Genomic DNA, 18,194 nt, shown 5'->3' with positions numbered 1-18,194 from the left:
TTTGGTCCAGTGCTTAGCTGTGGATTTTTGCATCTGCTTCCATCGGTTACTGGATGAAGGTTCTATGACGATAATTAAAGGAGTCCTAATCTGCTTACAGGGAAAAGGTAGTTAAGGCACCCTTTCCACTTCTTAGCTGGGGTCATCCTTGTGGATTCCTTGGAATTTCCCCGGTGTCAGGTTTCTTGCTAACCCCATAATGGCTCTCTCTATCAAGATACCTCTTACCTTGCTTTCCATCTCTGTCCTTCCCCTATCTTGACCTTCCCAAACCCTCCTGTTCTCCTCCCGCCTCCCCTTGTCCCCTCCCAACTCTCCTACCCTCAATCTGTCCCATCCTCACACTCAAACTTTAATCAGATCTTGTCTATTTTCCCTTTTAGGGAGATCCCTGTATGTCTCTCTTAGGGTACTCCTTTCTCCCTGGCTTCTCTGTGATTGTGCTGTAGGTTGCTTATCCTTTCTTTATGTCTAACATCTACTTGTGAATAAGAACATACTGTATTTGTCATTCTGGGTTCGAGTTACCTCATTCAGCATAGTTTTTTTTCTAGTTTCAGCCATTTGCCTACAAATTTCCAGATGTCATTTTTTTAAACCACTGAGTAGTACTCCATTGTGTAAAGTGCCATGTTTTCTGCATCCATTCATCGGTTGAGGGGCATCTAGGCTTTTTCCAGTTCTGGTTATTACAAATAATGCTGCTATGAACATAGTTGAACAAATGTCATTGTGGAATCAGTGCGCATCCTTTGGGTGCATGCCCAATAGTGATATTGCTGGGTCTTGAGGTAGATTGTTTAGAATATTCTGAGAAACCACCATACTGATTTTCAAAATCGCTGTCCTAGCTTGCACTCCCACCAGCAATGGAGGAGTGTTTTTCTTACTCCGCATCCTCTCCATCTTAAGCTGCCATTAGTGTTTTTGATCTTAGCCGTTCTGACAGGAATAAGATGGTATTTCAGAATTGTTTTGATTTTCACTTCCCTGATGGTGAAGGATGTGGAGCAATCCCTAAGTGCATTTTGACCATTTGAGATTCCTCTGTTGAGAATTTTCTGATTAGATTTGTACCCCAGTTTTTAATTGGATTATTTGGTGTTTTGATGTCTACTTTCTTGAGTTCTTTGTGTATTTTGAAGATCTGCTCTATGTCAAATGTGGAGTTGGTGAAGATCTTTTTCCCATTCTGTAGGCTTCCATTTTGTCTTGTTGATCATGTCCTTTAACTTACAGAAGCTTCTCAGTTTCAGGAGGTCCTATTTGTTAATTGTCGATCTCAGTGTCTGTGCTAAGGGTGCTATATTTAAGAAGGGGCTACTGTGACAATGTGTTCAAGGGTACTTCCCGGTTTCTCTTCTTTCAGGTTTAGTGTAACTGGATTTATGTTGGGCTGGAAAGATGGCTCAGCCATTAAAAACTAGGCTCACAATCAAAAACATAGCATAACGAACGTTATCTCCAGTCATTTGTGACTTTACTGTTTGTACAGCAAGCATCTGTTGTACTGAAGTCATACTGTAAGTGAATAGATGTCTTCCACACACAGTAAAGAATGATCACTGTTCAAATGAGTAAGGATTTTAATTGATTTATGATGGAAATAAACTCCATAAAATGTGTGGAATGTTCACAGGGAGAATATCTTCTAAAAGTTTACATTAATAAAAAATACAAAACTGTGGGATAGAAATTGAGTCTTCTCCTCTTGTTTCTTTGACCCAAGCAGAGAGAATGCACACAGTGAGCACTGAGCACATCCCTAATGAGGACCTCTGAGGAATCAACCCTCCGGATGTCCCATGCGGCAACTAACAACTTATCCTAAAGGAAACTCTGAACTCCAAGGACAGAGCCCGCATCTCTTTGTTTTCTCTCCAACATCTAGGCTTCATCATAGACAGTCACCTCACTCTAAATGTCCTTGAGAGAAGAGCTCCCTCCATTCTCACACCACGCTGTGAATTTACCATCATTCACATCCAGGATGGGGCCAGCAGAGACAGGGAATCTATGAGAGCAGCAGGTGAGAAGCCAGGGACACACTTTAGGGACTAGTCCATCCAGCAGCAGACTGATACCCAGAGATACCAACTTAAGGTGTGAACTGGGGGAGCACCCCTCCAAACCTTTCTGTAGCTAGCCACATGCCAGAGGAAATGTTTCTTTTTTTATTTTTTTTTTATTGAGAAAAAGAAAAAAAAGTTTCCACCTTCTCCCAGCCTCCCATTTCCCTCCCCCTCCTCCCACACTTCTCCCCCTTCCCCCACTCCTCTCCCCCTCCCTCTCCAGTCCAAAGAGCAGTCAGGGTTCCCTGCCCTGTGGAAAGTCCAAGGTCCTCCCCCGCTCTGTCCATGTCTAGGAAGGTGAACATCCAAACTGGCTAGGCTCCCACAAAGCCAGAACATGAAGTAGGATCAAAACCCTGTGCCATTGTCCTTGGCTTCTCATCAGCCCTCATTGTTCGCCATGTTCAGAGAGTCCGGTTTTATCCCATGCTTTTTCAGTCCCAGTCCAGCTTGCTTTGGTGAGCTCCCAGTAGATCAGCCCCACTGTCTCAGTGGGTGGGGGCACCCCTCTTGGTCCTGACTTCCTTGCTCATGTTCTCCCTCCTTCTGCTCCTCACTGGGACCTTGGGAGCTCACCTAGTGCTCCAGTGTGGGTCTCTGTCTCTATCTCCATCCATCACTAGATGAAGGTTCTGTAGTGACATGAAAGATATTCATCAGTATTGCCAGAGGAAATGTTTCTAAAGAGTAGTCAACTGGGGTTAGTGATGCTGTGACAACAGACCCCTAACAGCCTTTCCTGGAAAAGGGGAGTCCCCTCTCAGACATGCAATGTTGTTCTATCCCATGACAAATCTCCATGTTTGTGACATTTGCATCTCTATGTTCATTGACTGTGAGTTGATTCTATAACAAAGGGGTCTGAGACTTAGGCTACTTTGGACACTGCTCTGAGCCCCATAAGGGAAGTAGGCTAGTCTAGGAACTACTCAGTTTATTTGTGCAGTCCAGGGATCCAAACTCACGGACACAGACCTCAGATGTCACAGACTCAGTCCTTAGCATGGCTCACGGGAGGCTAAAGAACGAAAAAGATGACAAATTGTTTAATCCCACAAACAGATCACTGTCAATGATAGCAGGGCTGTCTCTCTATAAGGAAGCTTCCGTGGATGGTAACTTCTACTTCAGAGGACGCCTGCCGGTTTCCAGTCAGAGGGAGAGCAGTTAGGTGTGTGACATGTCTGAACACACTGGTTTGCTGAGGAAGTGCAGCTTGCTCAGGTGTCACTGTCACTGTCCAGCAGGAAATCTGCCTGTGCCAGGACACCTCCTGTCACAAATACTATAGTAGGAGAGCAGGGAGAATTTCTGCTGTGGGACAATGCTCTTGTACACTGTAATGATTTGTCTCTTGTATTGGTCTAATGAGACACTGATTGGCCAGTAGCCAGGCAGGAAGTTTACACAGGGCAACCAGACTAAGAGAATTCTGAGAAGAGGAAAGGAAGACATGCAGTCACCAGCCAGATGCAGAGGAAGCAAGATGAGAATGTCTCACTTGAAAAGACATCAAACCATGGCATTAAACATAGACAAGATTTATGGGTTAATTTAGTGGTAGGAATTAGTTAATAATGAGCCTGGGCTAGCTAACAGGCTAAGCAGTTTATAATTAATATAAGCCTCTGCATGTTTCTTAAGAACTGAAAGGCTGTGGGACTGGGCAAGGCAGAAACTTCCGTCCACAAATTTCACCAAATTTCATCTTGATTCTGGTTATGCTTTTAGCACCAATATCAAGTATGTAGGGCAATTGCCCTGCAGACTGCATTTCCTCTCTTCTCTTTGTTTCTGCTCTGAGAACTGTCTGTCCTTAGTCTGGGCACTCTTGATGGCATGTGTCAAACTTCCTCCTTAGTCTCGGCATAATTACAGCAGGTGTCAAAATTCTTCCTTTACCCCGCAGCATATATGTTCACCAGAGCCACAGGGTCACTGTCAGGGTTTCTCTAACCAAGCTCTATATACTGTGGCTCTAGGTGTTATCTAGTTTTTTTTAAGTATTTCTTGGGGGCTATACAGACAGGTTAAGAGAACTTATTGCTCTTATGGGAAACTAAGGTTGGGTTTCCAGGACCCACATGATGTGTAACCCACATGGTGATTCACAGCCATTCATAAATCTAGTTCCAGGGAATCCCATGCCCTCTTCCTACCCTGGAGGGAACAAGGATGCACATGGGACACATAAATACCTGAAAGCAATACACTTATACACAAAATATAATCAATAATCCTAATATTTTAATGATTTCTTATGTCAGCACTCTCCATTAATGTCAAGAATGTAACTCTCCCAGGACGAGTCACCACACACAGAGAAAGCACCATCTATCTCCAGTGCCCTGAGATGCTCCTTGTTGAGCCCTGTATACCAGCAGTCAGGTCACATAGAGCAGTGGCTGTAACCTTCCTGATGTTGTTACCTTTTAATACAATTCCTGATGCTGTGGTGAGTCCCAGCCCTAAAATTATTTTCATTTCTATTTCATAACTGTAATTTTTCAGTGAAATGAATTGTACTGTAAATATCTGGTATGCAGGATATCTGACAAGCAATCTCCAGGTGTTATGACCCACAGGTTGAGAACCACTGACACGGTGGCTCTGCCCCTTTGTGTGGTTTGGTCAGCTAGGCGAGCAGTACTCTACTTTCCTGGGCAAACAGCTTGGATTCTCCAGGAGCACTGCAGCCCGAATGTCTCAAGTGGCCTCCCCCTGTCCGCAGAGGGTTCTTCAGGCCAGCCTTGCCTTTGGGACAGACTGCATTAGATCGCTCCTTATTATTCTGTAATTGTTTTGCCTCCCAGAAAAACAGTCTGCTATGCTTGCAGCAGGCTTTCTTTCTCTGCATGCAGTGAGCAGGTGGGCAATGCTCACAATGAAGCCCTTGCAGGAGGAGAGTGACAGATAGGACACCAAGACAGCCACCAGGTAGATCTCTCAGAGGCTACACACCTTTCCAGCTCTCTGAGAAAAGAAAAGAGCCAGAAACTTGGGAATACAGCATAGAGACCGGACACAGCTCTTGCTCCTTAGTTAAAATTTCCATAGATGAAAGGTGTTAACATGCAGACTAAAAAAAAGACACTAAGATTTTTGTCTTGAATTTTTATTCCATTGTCTCAGTGAATGTGGTTAAATGGTCTAATCTTAAATTTCCTAATCTATAAATTTAGTCCCTCAATTAAAAGACAATGGTAAATATTGTGTAGGAAATGTCTTACATGTGGAACTTAGCATACAGGCATGTAGTTCAGAAAGTGTGGGCACTAGAATACCATGCTGGTGAATTTACTATGGGATTTATTGTGAGATTCTATGATATTGGAAGTGTATTTGTATTTATTCATCACCAACCAGAAAACCATTGCAAAATAGAAACTGGTTTTGCTTAAATGTTGGCAAACAATTTTAGTGACTTATGATACTGACCTTCCCACAGACATGGGTGGAGATAATGAGACGACGGTTGCAGAATTCCTCCTCCTGGGACTCTCTAGAAAGTCAGAACAGGAAGAGGTTGTCTTCTGGATGGAGGTGGGTGGTCCTTGGACTTCCCACAGGTCAGGGAACCCTGATTGCTCTTTGAGCTTATGAGGAAGGGTGACTTGATCGGGAGAGGGGGAGGGAAATGGGAGGCGGTGGTGGGGAGAAGGCAGAAATCCTTAATAAATAAATTAATTAAAAAAAGAAGAGGTTGTCTTTGGGATGTTCTTAGGGATGTACATGGTCACCATCTCTGGGAACCTCCTCATCATCCTGGCCGTCAGCTGTGACCCTCATCTCCACACACCCATGTACTTCTTCTTGGCCAACCTCTCCAGTGTTGACATCTGCTTTTCCTCAGTCACCGTCCCCAAGGCACTGGTGAATCACATGGTGGGAAGCAAGTCCATCTCTTACACAGAGTGTTTGATGCAGATCTATTTCTTTATCACATTTATCAACATGGATGGCTTTCTCCTGAGTGTGATAGCCTATGACCGCTATGTGGCCATTTGTCACCCACTCCACTACACCCTGATGATGAGCCCCAGACTCTGTGTCCTTCTGGTGGTCCTATCATGGGTCATCACACAACTGCATGCTCTCTTGCACACTCTCCTCATGGTTGGACTCACCTTCTGTTCCCACAATGCAGTGCACCACTTCTTCTGTGACCCGTATCCTATCCTGAAGCTCTCTTGTTCTGACACCTTTATTAATGACCTGATGGTCTTCACTGTGGGTGGAGTGATATTCCTGACACCATTTTCTTGCATTGTTGTTTCCTATGTTTACATTTTCTCTAAGGTCCTGAAGATGCCCTCCACCCGTGGGATAAAGAAAGCCCTGTCCACATGTGGGTCTCACCTCACTGTGGTCTCTCTCTTCTATGGGGCAATCCTGGGGGTCTATATGCGTCCTTCATCTCATACTCACTACAGGACATGGTGGCCTCTGTCCTCTTCACAGTGGTGACACCGCTGGTCAATCCCTTCATCTACAGCCTGGGGAATCGTGACATGAAAGCAGCCCTAAGGAAGATGGTTCTCAGATGCTAGAATGTGAGATTTTAGAGCTGAGAGGACTCCCGAACACCACGCATCTGCTCATTTTTACAGAGAAAAAGATGCAGAGATAGATTGAATGCACCACTCTTCCTGTGGATAACACCAAATGATCGTGGTTGTGTTTGTTCAGCTCAAATTGGCTGATTCTCATTTTCATAATTTGTCATTTATGAATATGATTTATTCTGACAGGCTCATCTCAAAAACAAGAAACACTAGGATAACTGGGTGTGTTGTGGTTTGAGATGGTCCCATCCAATCTGTTGGATACCTGCTCCCACAAAGAACTGGGGCTTTCGCAGCACTTAAAGCTGATCCCCCTTCTCTCTTTCTCTTTTGCCTCTGATGAGGAGCATCCAGTTCACACACTGGTGGGTAAATGGAAAGTTTTCCTCTGTCCAAAGCTTAAGCATATCCTCTGCATTTCGCAGCTCAGAATTCACCCTTTGCAGACCCTCTGCTCCCTCCTGCCCTGTTGGCCTTTTCCTCCTCAGCATGGGGAATGGTCCATTGCTGGTGCTGTTCTGGATGGACACTCCAATCTGGGGACAGTAAGCAAAACTGTCATTGTAGGCAGATGATATGGTAGCGTAAAGATTTTAAAGAAACAACGTAAAACTAAGTCAAATGCAGAATATTATTTGAAGATGTGTTACATTTATTTATGTTATGGAACATTTGTTTAATGATGCAAAAGGTGTGTTGCATTTGTTTAATTCTGTCAAGTTGTATTTCTTTGCCTGTCTACAATACTTGATTGATCTAATAAAGAGCTGAACAGACAATAGCAAGGCAAAAGAAAGCATAGGCAGGACTGTCAGGCAGAAAGAATATACAGGAGGAGAAATCTTGAGGAGAGGATCAAGGATGGGAAAAGAACAGGAGAGGAGGACCCTAGGGGCCTCCCTGCAGCCTCACAGCCAACCACAGAGAAAAAGTGAAAGTAAGATATGCAGAAGAAGAGAAAGAAGCTCAGAGAAAAAGGTAGGTGGGATAATTTTACTTAAGGTGAGCTGGCTAGAAATAAGTCAAGCTTAGGCAAGGCATTCATAATAAGCCTCTCTGTGTGTATTTATTTGGTAACTGGGTGGGAGGTCCCCTAAAAAAGAGTAAAAGAGCAAAACAAACTTAAAAACTGACTACCATCAAATTAGAAAATTATCCAGCAAGGTATGAGGATTTGCAATTAACCAATAGTAATCAACAGCCTTCATATGCATGGAAAATATCTAGTTACAAGCCAGAGTGGGAAAGGAGAACACACTTATGATAAGAACACACAGTGTGGAACACACAAGAATACTGTTGTATGATGGTTGTTGCTTTTTTAGCTCTTTGGGGGCCCAACACCCAGCTCCCAAAGAAATCACACATGGAGGTTTATTCTTAGTTGTGATGCCTGGCCTAGCTTGGCTTGTTTCTTGCCAGCTTTTCTTATCTTCAATTATCCCCTCTACCTTTTTGCTCTTGGTTTTATCTTTTTTGGCTTCTCTATATCTTACTTTCCTTCTTACTCTGGCTGGGTAGCTGGATAGGATGCTGGGTAGCTGTTTTGGTGGCTGGCTGGGATGCTGAGTGGCTGGCTCCTAGCTTCCTCCCTTCCTTGTTCTCTCCTTTCTCCTCTTCTTTCTCTTTTCTCTTTCTATTTATTCACTCTGCCAGTCAGCCCTGACCATTCTTGCTCCTGCCTTGCCATTGGCCATTCAGCCTTTACTAAATCATCAGGTGTTTTAGCCAAGCAAAGGACCATAGCTTCACAGACTTATACAAATGCATCACAAACAAACAACACACCTTAAAATAATATTCCCCAACAACAGATAACAGTAAACTTGAGCACCTTAAGGACACTGTAAAGCAGAGAGTCAGAATTGCACATGGGGATCACTCTTCCTAATAAACAGCTGATTCCAGCATTTCAGAGAAGAGGCTTTCTGTTTGTCTCTAACTGAAAAGCAGTAAATGACGATAGAAATACAAGACAATTTTATGAGGCTATTAGGGTTAGCAATAGAGTTGCACAGAAAGAGATGTGTCTCTATTTACATATAAATCCTCATTATAAACTTCTGTAGTCAAAGCAGAGATGAGTCCCAACATCCCACAGCATGAAGTACAGATTCAGACACCAGTACACAGTGATGGACAGGAACTTGTAGGGATTGGTCACCCCAGATGGCAACCATGAAGCAAAGAACATGTGATAATAGCTATTTTAGAGCTCCGGAGTCTGCACTTCGCATGTAGTAATCTGGGAATCTCTGATGAAGTAAAGGCTAGAGTTCTTTGAAGAAAAAGAGCTTGGCATGTATAAAGCACTCTCCCCAACGCAAACGTGGAGAGCAGTCCACTTCCTGATTCCAGAGAGGGATGGTGTTTTTTCCTTTCCAAATTTGTGTGTGGATATTGTGGAGCATTAGTTTAAGGTATGTTACATCTTAAACTGTGGAATATTTGCTTATTGCTGCAAAGTATTTTATCCAGATCACACGGTTCTCCCCAAACCAACTAGGGGACCGAGTCCTGTGTTTAAAAGCTAAGCGTCTTTATTCTTACACAAGTTTGCAAACTGGGACCCTCCGTGTGTCCAAGGTACACATGTATTGGCATGATAAGAGAGTCCCGAGCTCAGTTGGGGTTAGGTTTTTATAATAGCAGAGGTTGGGGTGAGGGATTTCTAATTTTCAGGATCCCTGATTGGCTGACATTTGTCTAGGGGTGTCCTGGTGAAAAGCTATGAGTGTGTGCTGGCAGGTGATCCTATCTACAATGGTTGGAACATTAGGAATTTTCTTTGGAAGGTCTGTTCCTGGATGGTGTTAGTTTGTGGTCTTTCTTGGAACCAGGTATTGCCTTAGGGTGAATGACTGAGTCTCAGGCCTCTGTTGAGCTTGTCATGCTGGGTCCCACACAAAGATGTGTTGTGTTCTTTTAAATTGCATTTGTTCAACTCCATAAACCTGTGTTAAAACACCTGATTGGTCTAATAAAGAGCTGAAGACCCAATAGCTAGGCAAGAGAGAGAAAGAGGCAGGGCTGCCAGGCCGAGAGAATAAATAAGAATAGAAATCTAGGCTGGAGAGTGAGAACAAGTAGCAAGAAAAGGAGGAGCAGAGTAATCCAGAGGCCGGCCACTCACCCACAGAGCCTGCCAAGGAGTAAGAAGGAAAGAAAGATATATAGAATAAAGAAAGGTAAAAAGCCCAGAGACAAAGCGTAGTTAAAGAGAAACAGAATAATTTAAACTAGAAAAGCTGACTAGAAACAAGTCAAGCTAAGGCCAGACATTCATAAGTAAGAATAGTCTCCCTGTTTTTATTTGGGAGCTGGGTATTGGGCCCACAAAGGGTAAAAAGCAAAACAAAAGAAAATAAAAATAAAGCAAACGAATAAGTTTTGATTGCTCTGGAGGATCCCTGAGAGAAAAACAGGGATGTTAGCCTCACTGAAACCAAGAGCAACAATAGTTTATCAGAACATGAGATAATTATCAGCTCCTCCTGCTATTCCAGTGTTTGCAGCCAGGCACTTAAGGAAGCCAAAGGGAGATGCTCCACCTGAGAAAAGACTTTTTACAATCAATCAATTGTAATGATCAAGCAATCAATCAATTATACCTAAATCCTTGCAGCAAAAATATATTTAAGATGAAAAACTAACCCTCCTCTCCTCTAACCCTGGGTCAAGGTTAGAGAGATGTTCTGACCACCTCAATTCAGCACTAAGCTTGGTGTCCCATCTAATGGTGGGAGGACAAAATGATGCAGAGATGGAAATGGAAAAGAAAACCATTAATAGCATTTGCCGGAATTAGAAAATGACAAGGGACATGCCAAAAACCAAAGCAAAGCAAAACAAGCAAAGAAACACTTAAAACCCTAAAGGAAAAATATGGTCAGGTCTCAGGTTTTAAAGATCATAGTGTTCGATATTCAAAACAAAATTGCTTTTCTGTATTTCAATAATGAAATTTGAAGTCAATATTTTTTAAAGTACACTTTATGATAGTATCATATAAGAAGTCAGTCATGGTGGTGAATGTCAGGTCCAAAGGAAACCCCAATTACGAGACTCCAAAAGACTATTCATATATCCAGAATTGATCACAAGCTCGGCTATAATATTTGTGGCAGTTAGGTAAAAGCCAACCTCCCTCAGAAATTTGGGAAGTTATTGAAAGAAGTAATTTCCTTATCTCTAACTGAAGGGGCATGGTGCCCATTAGCATAATCAAAGAGCATGCTGCCTTCCGGGATCCTCAGTGTCACAGGGACCTGTCACACATGTCCTTGCTGGCATCCTACCCTCTCACCTCCCCTACCCTAAACTCTTTCCAGCTCAGACTCCCCTCTCCTAGCTGCTCATCCTCCTTACAACTCAGCTCTCCTCACATCCTCACTCTTGCTGCTCTGGTCTTCTCTCTCTGTTCCTTGGTCTCTGTCTGGTCATTCTCTCTTCTCTCACAGATAGCCCTGGCCATGTCCATTCTACTGCTTTCTCTGCTCTGACCTCTTCCAGATCCTCTGTCTGTTTTCTCAGATCAACAATAGAAACCTTCTCTCCCTTTAGCCACACCATAAAGTGGTAAGGCTTGTAGTTCCTTTACACTTCCCCTCTGAATAGAGTGAGATCTTTAACTCCAGCTCTTGGAAGCCTGAGACAAAAGGATGGGATTTCAAGATCATCATACTCTATGTGGTGAGACCCTGCCACAAAGGAGAAAAGAAAGAGAAATAATAAAAAAAATGCAGTATCTTTATGTCATTTACTACAAGACATTTTTTAAGAATTACATCTCTCTTTCTCTCTCTCTCTGTATGTGTGTGTGTTTGTATATGTATGTGTGCACGTGTGTGTTTATGTATTTGTATATGTTCTATTGTGTACATGTGAAGGTCAGAGGACAACTTTCAGGAGTCAATTCCCGAAATTGTCCTGGGATCAAACTCAGACTTGGTGACAAGTGTCTTTACCTACTGAGCAACTACGTTGGCCTTACAAGTCATTTTGGTTTTTTCTACAAGTTGAAAGAAAAAAAAAAGATGAGTCAATAAATTAGAAAGAACAATGGTTGAAAGTTCAGAAGACTCAGTGTCAGTAGGAAATATATTTTTTTTCAAACTCTGAATGGATTTACTGTTGCCAAACCAAATACCTTAAAATTTCTTCTTAAAAATGGATGAGCTTAGTGTAACAGTTAAATGAACGGAGGAATGAGAAGAACAGCAAAGTCATTTGGATAAAGTACAGTTAAAATACATGACAGATGAAGATTAATATTGGGTTCCTTACTGACTATAATTTAATATTTTTGCAAAAACCTTTAATCAAATCGAGGAGCCCTTTTGTTTTGGATTTATTGGGGAATTTTTATGGTACTTAATATTTTTGGAACTTGTCAAGTGCTTTTGTATGTAATTTATATGATTGTTATAGAAGTCATTGCAATTGGGTTTGGTACTTGATTCATACTGGATAGTGGGCTCCAATTTTAGTTTTAGGTCTTACCAATGATGAAGACATTAATTGGTGTGTGGTCTGATTTCTAGTAATGTGTTTGCTAGATTCCGGTATCAAGTTCATGTTGCTCTTAACCTCTATTGTAACACGATAAAATTTTATATTGCATTGCTATGTGATACATAATATTTAAATACTGTGATATTATATAATATATGTATTTGTAAGCACCATGTTTTCAGATATGATTAAATATAAATGATTAATCAAGGATAGAGCCCTAGCAGTGAGCACTTGTATAATAACTGACTTTCTAGGATCTTAATTTTCGTTGCCCAGACAGAATGCAGACTGTGAACACTTCATCTGTGTCTCTAATTAGGTCCTCTGTGAAATCCACCCTGGGGGAGCACACACTTGGCACCATCTTCACGGCAGCACCACCTCCAGGGATGGAACATCAATTTATTGACTCTCAACATTCAAGCTTGACGGAGAGAGCCACACGCCTCATTCTATATGTTCTCTGTTCTCTTCCAGGGGAAAAGGCCCTCCCCTTCTCAGCTTCAAGTGTGGATTTCTCAAAACCCAGCCTCACTCATGGCACCAGAAGACACAAAGCTTTCCTGAAGACATCTGAGAGCAACCAAGAGAACCCAGGTAAGGAGGCTGAGAAAGCAGCAGAGGGCACCCCCACAGCAGACTGACTCCCATGGCCATGAGCCCATGGGATGACTTAAGGAGAAAGAACTTCATTCAAGGCCTCTGGATCTGACCAAGTTCAGAGGAGGAAAACTATCTCATTCCTCCATGTCCAGGCCTTGTTCTTCCATGAGGTTCTCTGCACTAGGAACACAGTGGAAGCTGCTATGTGGGTAGAGGAAGCAGAGGGACAGAATGGAGTTTAGAGGGTTAGGAGCGGTACTGCAGACTGTTAAAAAGCACGTTCAGAAACAGAAAGACAGAAAGAGTGAGAGGGAGAGAGACAGACAGACAGGCACAGAGACAGAGGCGCAGTGATACAGAGAGAGACAGAGACAGGGAGAGGCAGATGCAGAGAGAAACAGGGAGAGACACACAGAGGGGGCAGAGACAGAGAAACAGAGTCAGAGAACATGATTATTTTATCCTGGTCCTCCTATTTGTTCTGTGTCTATCCCCCGGAGTCTGTGCTTGTATAATCATGGTGTCTTAGCCTATGACTGCTTGGATGCTACTGAAACCAGGCAGTGGAGTGTTGACTTCACCTGAGTCCAGAGACAAAGAAGTCTTTAAGGTTCACGGTCTCGAACCACCAGTGATGCAGATATTTCTGCACGTGTAGTATATGAGACACACCTGACAGTCCTCTGACTCACAGAAATTAGCATAACAGACACACATTTAGGTATATACAAACACACATACATATAGATATATACATATATCATATATACACATATGTATATATGATATAACACATATATCCCTCAATACGTACATAAATGCATACATGCATACATATATACATATAGCCTGAAGGCTCTCTTTTTTGAAGTCATGGTAGCAGCATTCTGTCTCCATAATGAACCTTAAGGAGAAGTGGATTTGAAATCCAAAAGGTGGAGTTGTAAGCCAATCAAGGAAAGGGGCATTTGTTCATGACCTAACATGATGCTTCTGTGGATGCTGTACAGCTAGGGCTTAACCCATGATATGTTAGTATTATTCCCAGCATCTGACCATTCCAGTGTCCACCATCTCTCAATGCACAGTGTAAGAAAATACGGAATAACTGAAGCTTAACAGTCTCAGGAATGAACCTGAGCTGTAGTCTTGCCTCACTGGTGCAAGTTGCCTTTCCATCCCATTGAGCCTCTATTTCTATTTCTTTGGTGGAAAACTACCTTCCTTCAGGAACATTAGCATCTACAGGCAAAAAAAACCCTTTTGTTGGTCCTTATGAACTATCCATTATTCTGTCTCTCATCTTTCTGTTTCCATAGTCTAATAACCTTTGACAAATTGGAAGCATTTCCTAGCTTTATAAATTTAATTTTGTGTATGTATATGGTGTGTCCATGTGTGTTTATGAGTGTATTTGCGCATGTGTCACAGCACTCATGCAGAGTTCTGCTTCTCACTTCACCATAAAAGCCCTGGGATAGCAGACGTGCTCTATGGTGTGGAGTTTTAGGTGGGTTCTGGGGATTTGAACTCAGGTCTTCACACGTACATGGCACGTGCTTTACCCACTGAGCCATCTCCCCAGCCCTCATTCTAGCTCTTTGTTGCTGCTGTTGTTACACTGGTCTACATCCATGGCAACGCTCCGGAAGTGACCTTTGATTCCCATCTCAGCACTGTGCTTAGCTCTACTCTCACAGCAGCAGTCAGCTCGCTGTCTGGACCACACGAGCATCCTGTAACCAACGTCACCAATTTCCATGTCATGTTCTGTCCCAGCAGCCAGGCCATTTCTCCTGACACCTGTCTCCTCTCCTCCCCTTCCCCAGCCAGGCCTCTGACCACCCCAGGGTGACTCTCCTCCCTTCTCAGCTGTAATTGCCTTGCACCCCTCCATGGGCATTGCAGTCCAGATGTTTTCCTGACCTCCTGACCATGGAGATGTCTTAGCCTGGGGATTGTCTTTGAGATGCACATGAATCTGCATTTTATCCACCTGTAAAACATTTTATCTCCAACAGATAAAAAATGCACTTAGAATCTGTATGCCCCCCTCTTCAGAGTGCAGAAGGAGAGGACACTGCATGCAGGAGTCTGGGAGGCTGCTTAGGAGTGAGCTATGGTGAAAACACCTTAGTAGCAGATAAAATACAAAGGCCAACTGCCAGGCAGGTCTGTCAAAGCATGTTGGTCTTCCCAATTGTGATGAAACAGAAAAGCCACAGCAGAACTATCGGGTTTATAATATATGAGACCCAGTAGTAACTTTCCATTTGATTAAAATGTAATAAAGGATAGTGAGTATAGCATAAAAATGTCTGGGGACTTGGTACCTGCCTATGGTCCGAACTGGCTGGATGTTAAGGCAGAAATTTCATGGAAGACAAAAGAAACTGTAAGAAAAATTGTGTGCATGTCTCTGCTACAAGATATCTATGTGTGTCTGTGTATATATGTATGTGTCGTGCATGTTGTGTGTGTTCATGCACCTAACTGTGGTTGTTTTGTGTATGTATGATTATACGTGTATACGTGGAACACAGAGAAAAAAAGGCTATTAGCTTGTTTTGAATTCTCACTGGTATTGATCAGCATTTTTTGATACAGTATCTAGCTGCCCACTTCTCAGTTTCTTCACGTGTACAGTGAAATGTTGTAGCCAATTCCTAGACTGAGTTAACTATTGTGTAAAATGCACATATATATGGTACTGAGCAAACAACAGAGGTAATAAACTCATACTCATTAGAATTCAGTCCTTTCAAAACAGGCGACTCTTTCGTATAAAAATACATTGTAAGGGAGTTTACTAGCAGTTAATTCTCAACTAATGAGGAAAATTTCCCAACTGCATCAATGTTTTCCCCAAGTGTTGGTGAATAATTTCTCTATACAGGTCTCACTGTCTTCTCCAGAGACATGGATGGTGACAATCAGACGACAGTCACAGAATTCCTCCTCCTGGGACTCTCTGAAGAGTCAGAACAAGAAGACATTGTCTTTGGAATGTTCTTGGGGATGTACCTGGTCACCATCTCTGGGAACCTCCTCATCATCCTGGCCATCAGCTGTGACCCTCACCTCCACACACCCATGTACTTCTTCTTGGCCAACCTCTCCAGTGTTGACATCTGCTTTTCCTCAGTCACCGTCCCCAAGGCTCTGGTGAATTACATGGTGGGAAGCAAGTCCATATCTTACACAGAGTGTATGATACAGATCTACTTCTTGTTCACATTCGTCACCTTGGACAATTTTCTCCTTAGTGTGATGGCCTATGACCGCTATGTGGCCATTTGTCACCCACTTCACTACACTCTGATGATGAGGCCCAGACTCTGTGTCCTCCTGGTGGTCCTATCTTGGGTCATCACACACCTGCATGCTCTCTTGCACATTCTCCTCATGGCTCGACTCACCTTCTGTTCCCACAATGCAGTGCCCCACTTCTTCTGTGACCCCTACCTTGTCATGAAACTCACTTGTTCTGATACATTTATCAATCATGTGATATACTTTTCTGAGGGTGGAGTGTTATTTATGACACCGTTTGTATGCATTGTTGTTTCCTATTCCTACATCTGCTCTAAGGTCTTGAAGATGCCCTCTGTCCAGGGGATAAGAAAAGCCATGTCCACTTGTGGTTCCCACCTCACTGTGGTCTGTCTTTACTATGGGGCGATCCTAGGAATTTATTTGCACCCTTCTTCCTCCTACTCACTACAGGATGCAGTGGCCTCTGTCTTCTTCACAGTGGTGACTCCTATGGCCAACCCCTTCATCTACAGCCTGAGGAATCGCGACATCAAAGGAGCCCTAAGGAAGATAATTCTCAGGTCCTAGAATTTTAAATTTCTAGAGCTGAGAGAATTCCTAGATGCCATGCATTTTTTTCTTTTTATTGAAATCCAAACTGGTCCAGTGCTCAGCATGACCATGTCAGGGATTAGTGACAGATATTTGTAAGCATGCTTTTATTTGGATGCTGACTAATACTCTCTGTCACACACTCTGAACTTGACCTCTTCAAAGGGGGTGATTCTAAGATGCTCATTTCAGAGAAAAGAGAAATTGAGAACATTTGGATACATTCTGACTTAAGATGGGTTTTATTATTCCTGAGATCCTGTCTGCCACAGGGTATTTTAAGAGACAGGGTCATCTGCCCATATGGGGAGAGTTATGGTTATCCTGGTAAATGACCCACAGGAACTTTAACTCTCCATAGCTAGGGCAATTGGAACTTGTTGGTTATATAGCACTCCACTCTAATAGTGTATGGGACCTGAGGTGTTTCCCCTTTGTCCCAGACTGAGGTCCTTCTCCTACATGCTACAGTTCAGAACACTTCCTCTAGCCATCTCATCTTACCTAACATTTCAGGGTTTTGTACCTCATAATGACTCTGAGTGATATCTAAAAAGTACCAGGGAGCCTTGGATAGTGGCTGTGATCACCCATTAAATGTGTATGTCCCTTCATGTTATCGTGGGCTGCAGGAAGCAGAGATTTCCTTACAAAGCTGAAGTGTTTACAGTCACGGTCATGCCTATGACATGTGAACTTGAATTAATGTCAGGATTATAATCGGAACTTAGGGTTTTGGAGTTGAAATCTAAGCTGATCCTGTAACACGGGCCACAGTACCCAGAGTTCCAGCCCTCATCTAGTCGATAGTAAAGGTCGGGTGTGCACAGTGTCAGCTGTCTGCTCATTCCTCTCATCCAGACAGGTCTGCCTCTCATCTCCTGCATGGGGCAGTGGTCCCTCTTCAGTAGCTCTCCCCCATGGCCTCTGGGTCCTCACTTCTTTTCTCCCACACTCTACTGGTTTCTGTGTCCTTTCTGTCCTCACCATCTGTTCCTTCCAGACTCTGTCCTGCCTCTGACTGTAGCGGTCTCCATCCTGGGGAACCTCACCACTTTCTCTCTCTTGACATCTCTCTCCTCTATACAGGTGCCATTTGTTCCTCCTCAGGCATCAAATGAGTCCTGTCACCCAACTCTCTCAGAAACACAGGAGAGGCAAACTATTCTTTCTTCATGTGGAAAAGACTAATAGTGATTTGGCACATGATTTCCCTAGAGTGAATAAAATCTCCTCCAGGCCCCTCATGAACCCAGAGTGTAGTAACCACAGGGTACGGGTGACCCTTGGAACAGACTCTAGTCTCCCCACGGTCGACTCTACTCTGGTGTTAGGAATGTCTCATCCTGTGTTTGTCACTATAACATACAGCAGCCTTATTCAAGATGATGTTGGAATCAGAGACCTAGGCCAGATGGTTACTGTTGTGTTTTGAATAAAAATGTCCCCCATAGGCTCTCATATTTGAACTCTTGGTCCCCAGATGATGGAACTATTTGTGGGGTTTAGGAGGTGTGGCCTTGCTGGGGGCAGTATGCCACTGGGGGTATGTGACACTTCTTGTTCACTC

General features: G+C 43.2%; 1 protein-coding gene and 1 pseudogene across 1 annotated transcript; both read left to right on the top strand.

Annotated features, from left to right (window-relative positions):
• Window positions 1-5,522: 5,522 nt before the first annotated feature.
• Window positions 5,523-6,622, top strand: LOC142831618 (olfactory receptor 1f45-like; annotated as a pseudogene).
• Window positions 6,623-15,676: 9,054 nt separating this feature from the next.
• On the top strand, window positions 15,677-16,600 carry LOC142859441 (olfactory receptor 1f45-like). The gene has a single exon (XM_075989613.1). The coding sequence runs from the start codon at window positions 15,677-15,679 to the stop codon at window positions 16,598-16,600; it is 924 nt and encodes a 307-aa protein (XP_075845728.1).
• Window positions 16,601-18,194: the final 1,594 nt, after the last annotated feature.

Source organism: Microtus pennsylvanicus, chromosome 11 (genome assembly GCF_037038515.1).
Source record: "Microtus pennsylvanicus isolate mMicPen1 chromosome 11, mMicPen1.hap1, whole genome shotgun sequence".
NCBI lineage: Eukaryota > Metazoa > Chordata > Mammalia > Rodentia > Cricetidae > Microtus > Microtus pennsylvanicus.
Note: the sequence above shows the minus strand (reverse complement) of the source record. Positions and strands in the feature narration are given on the sequence as shown.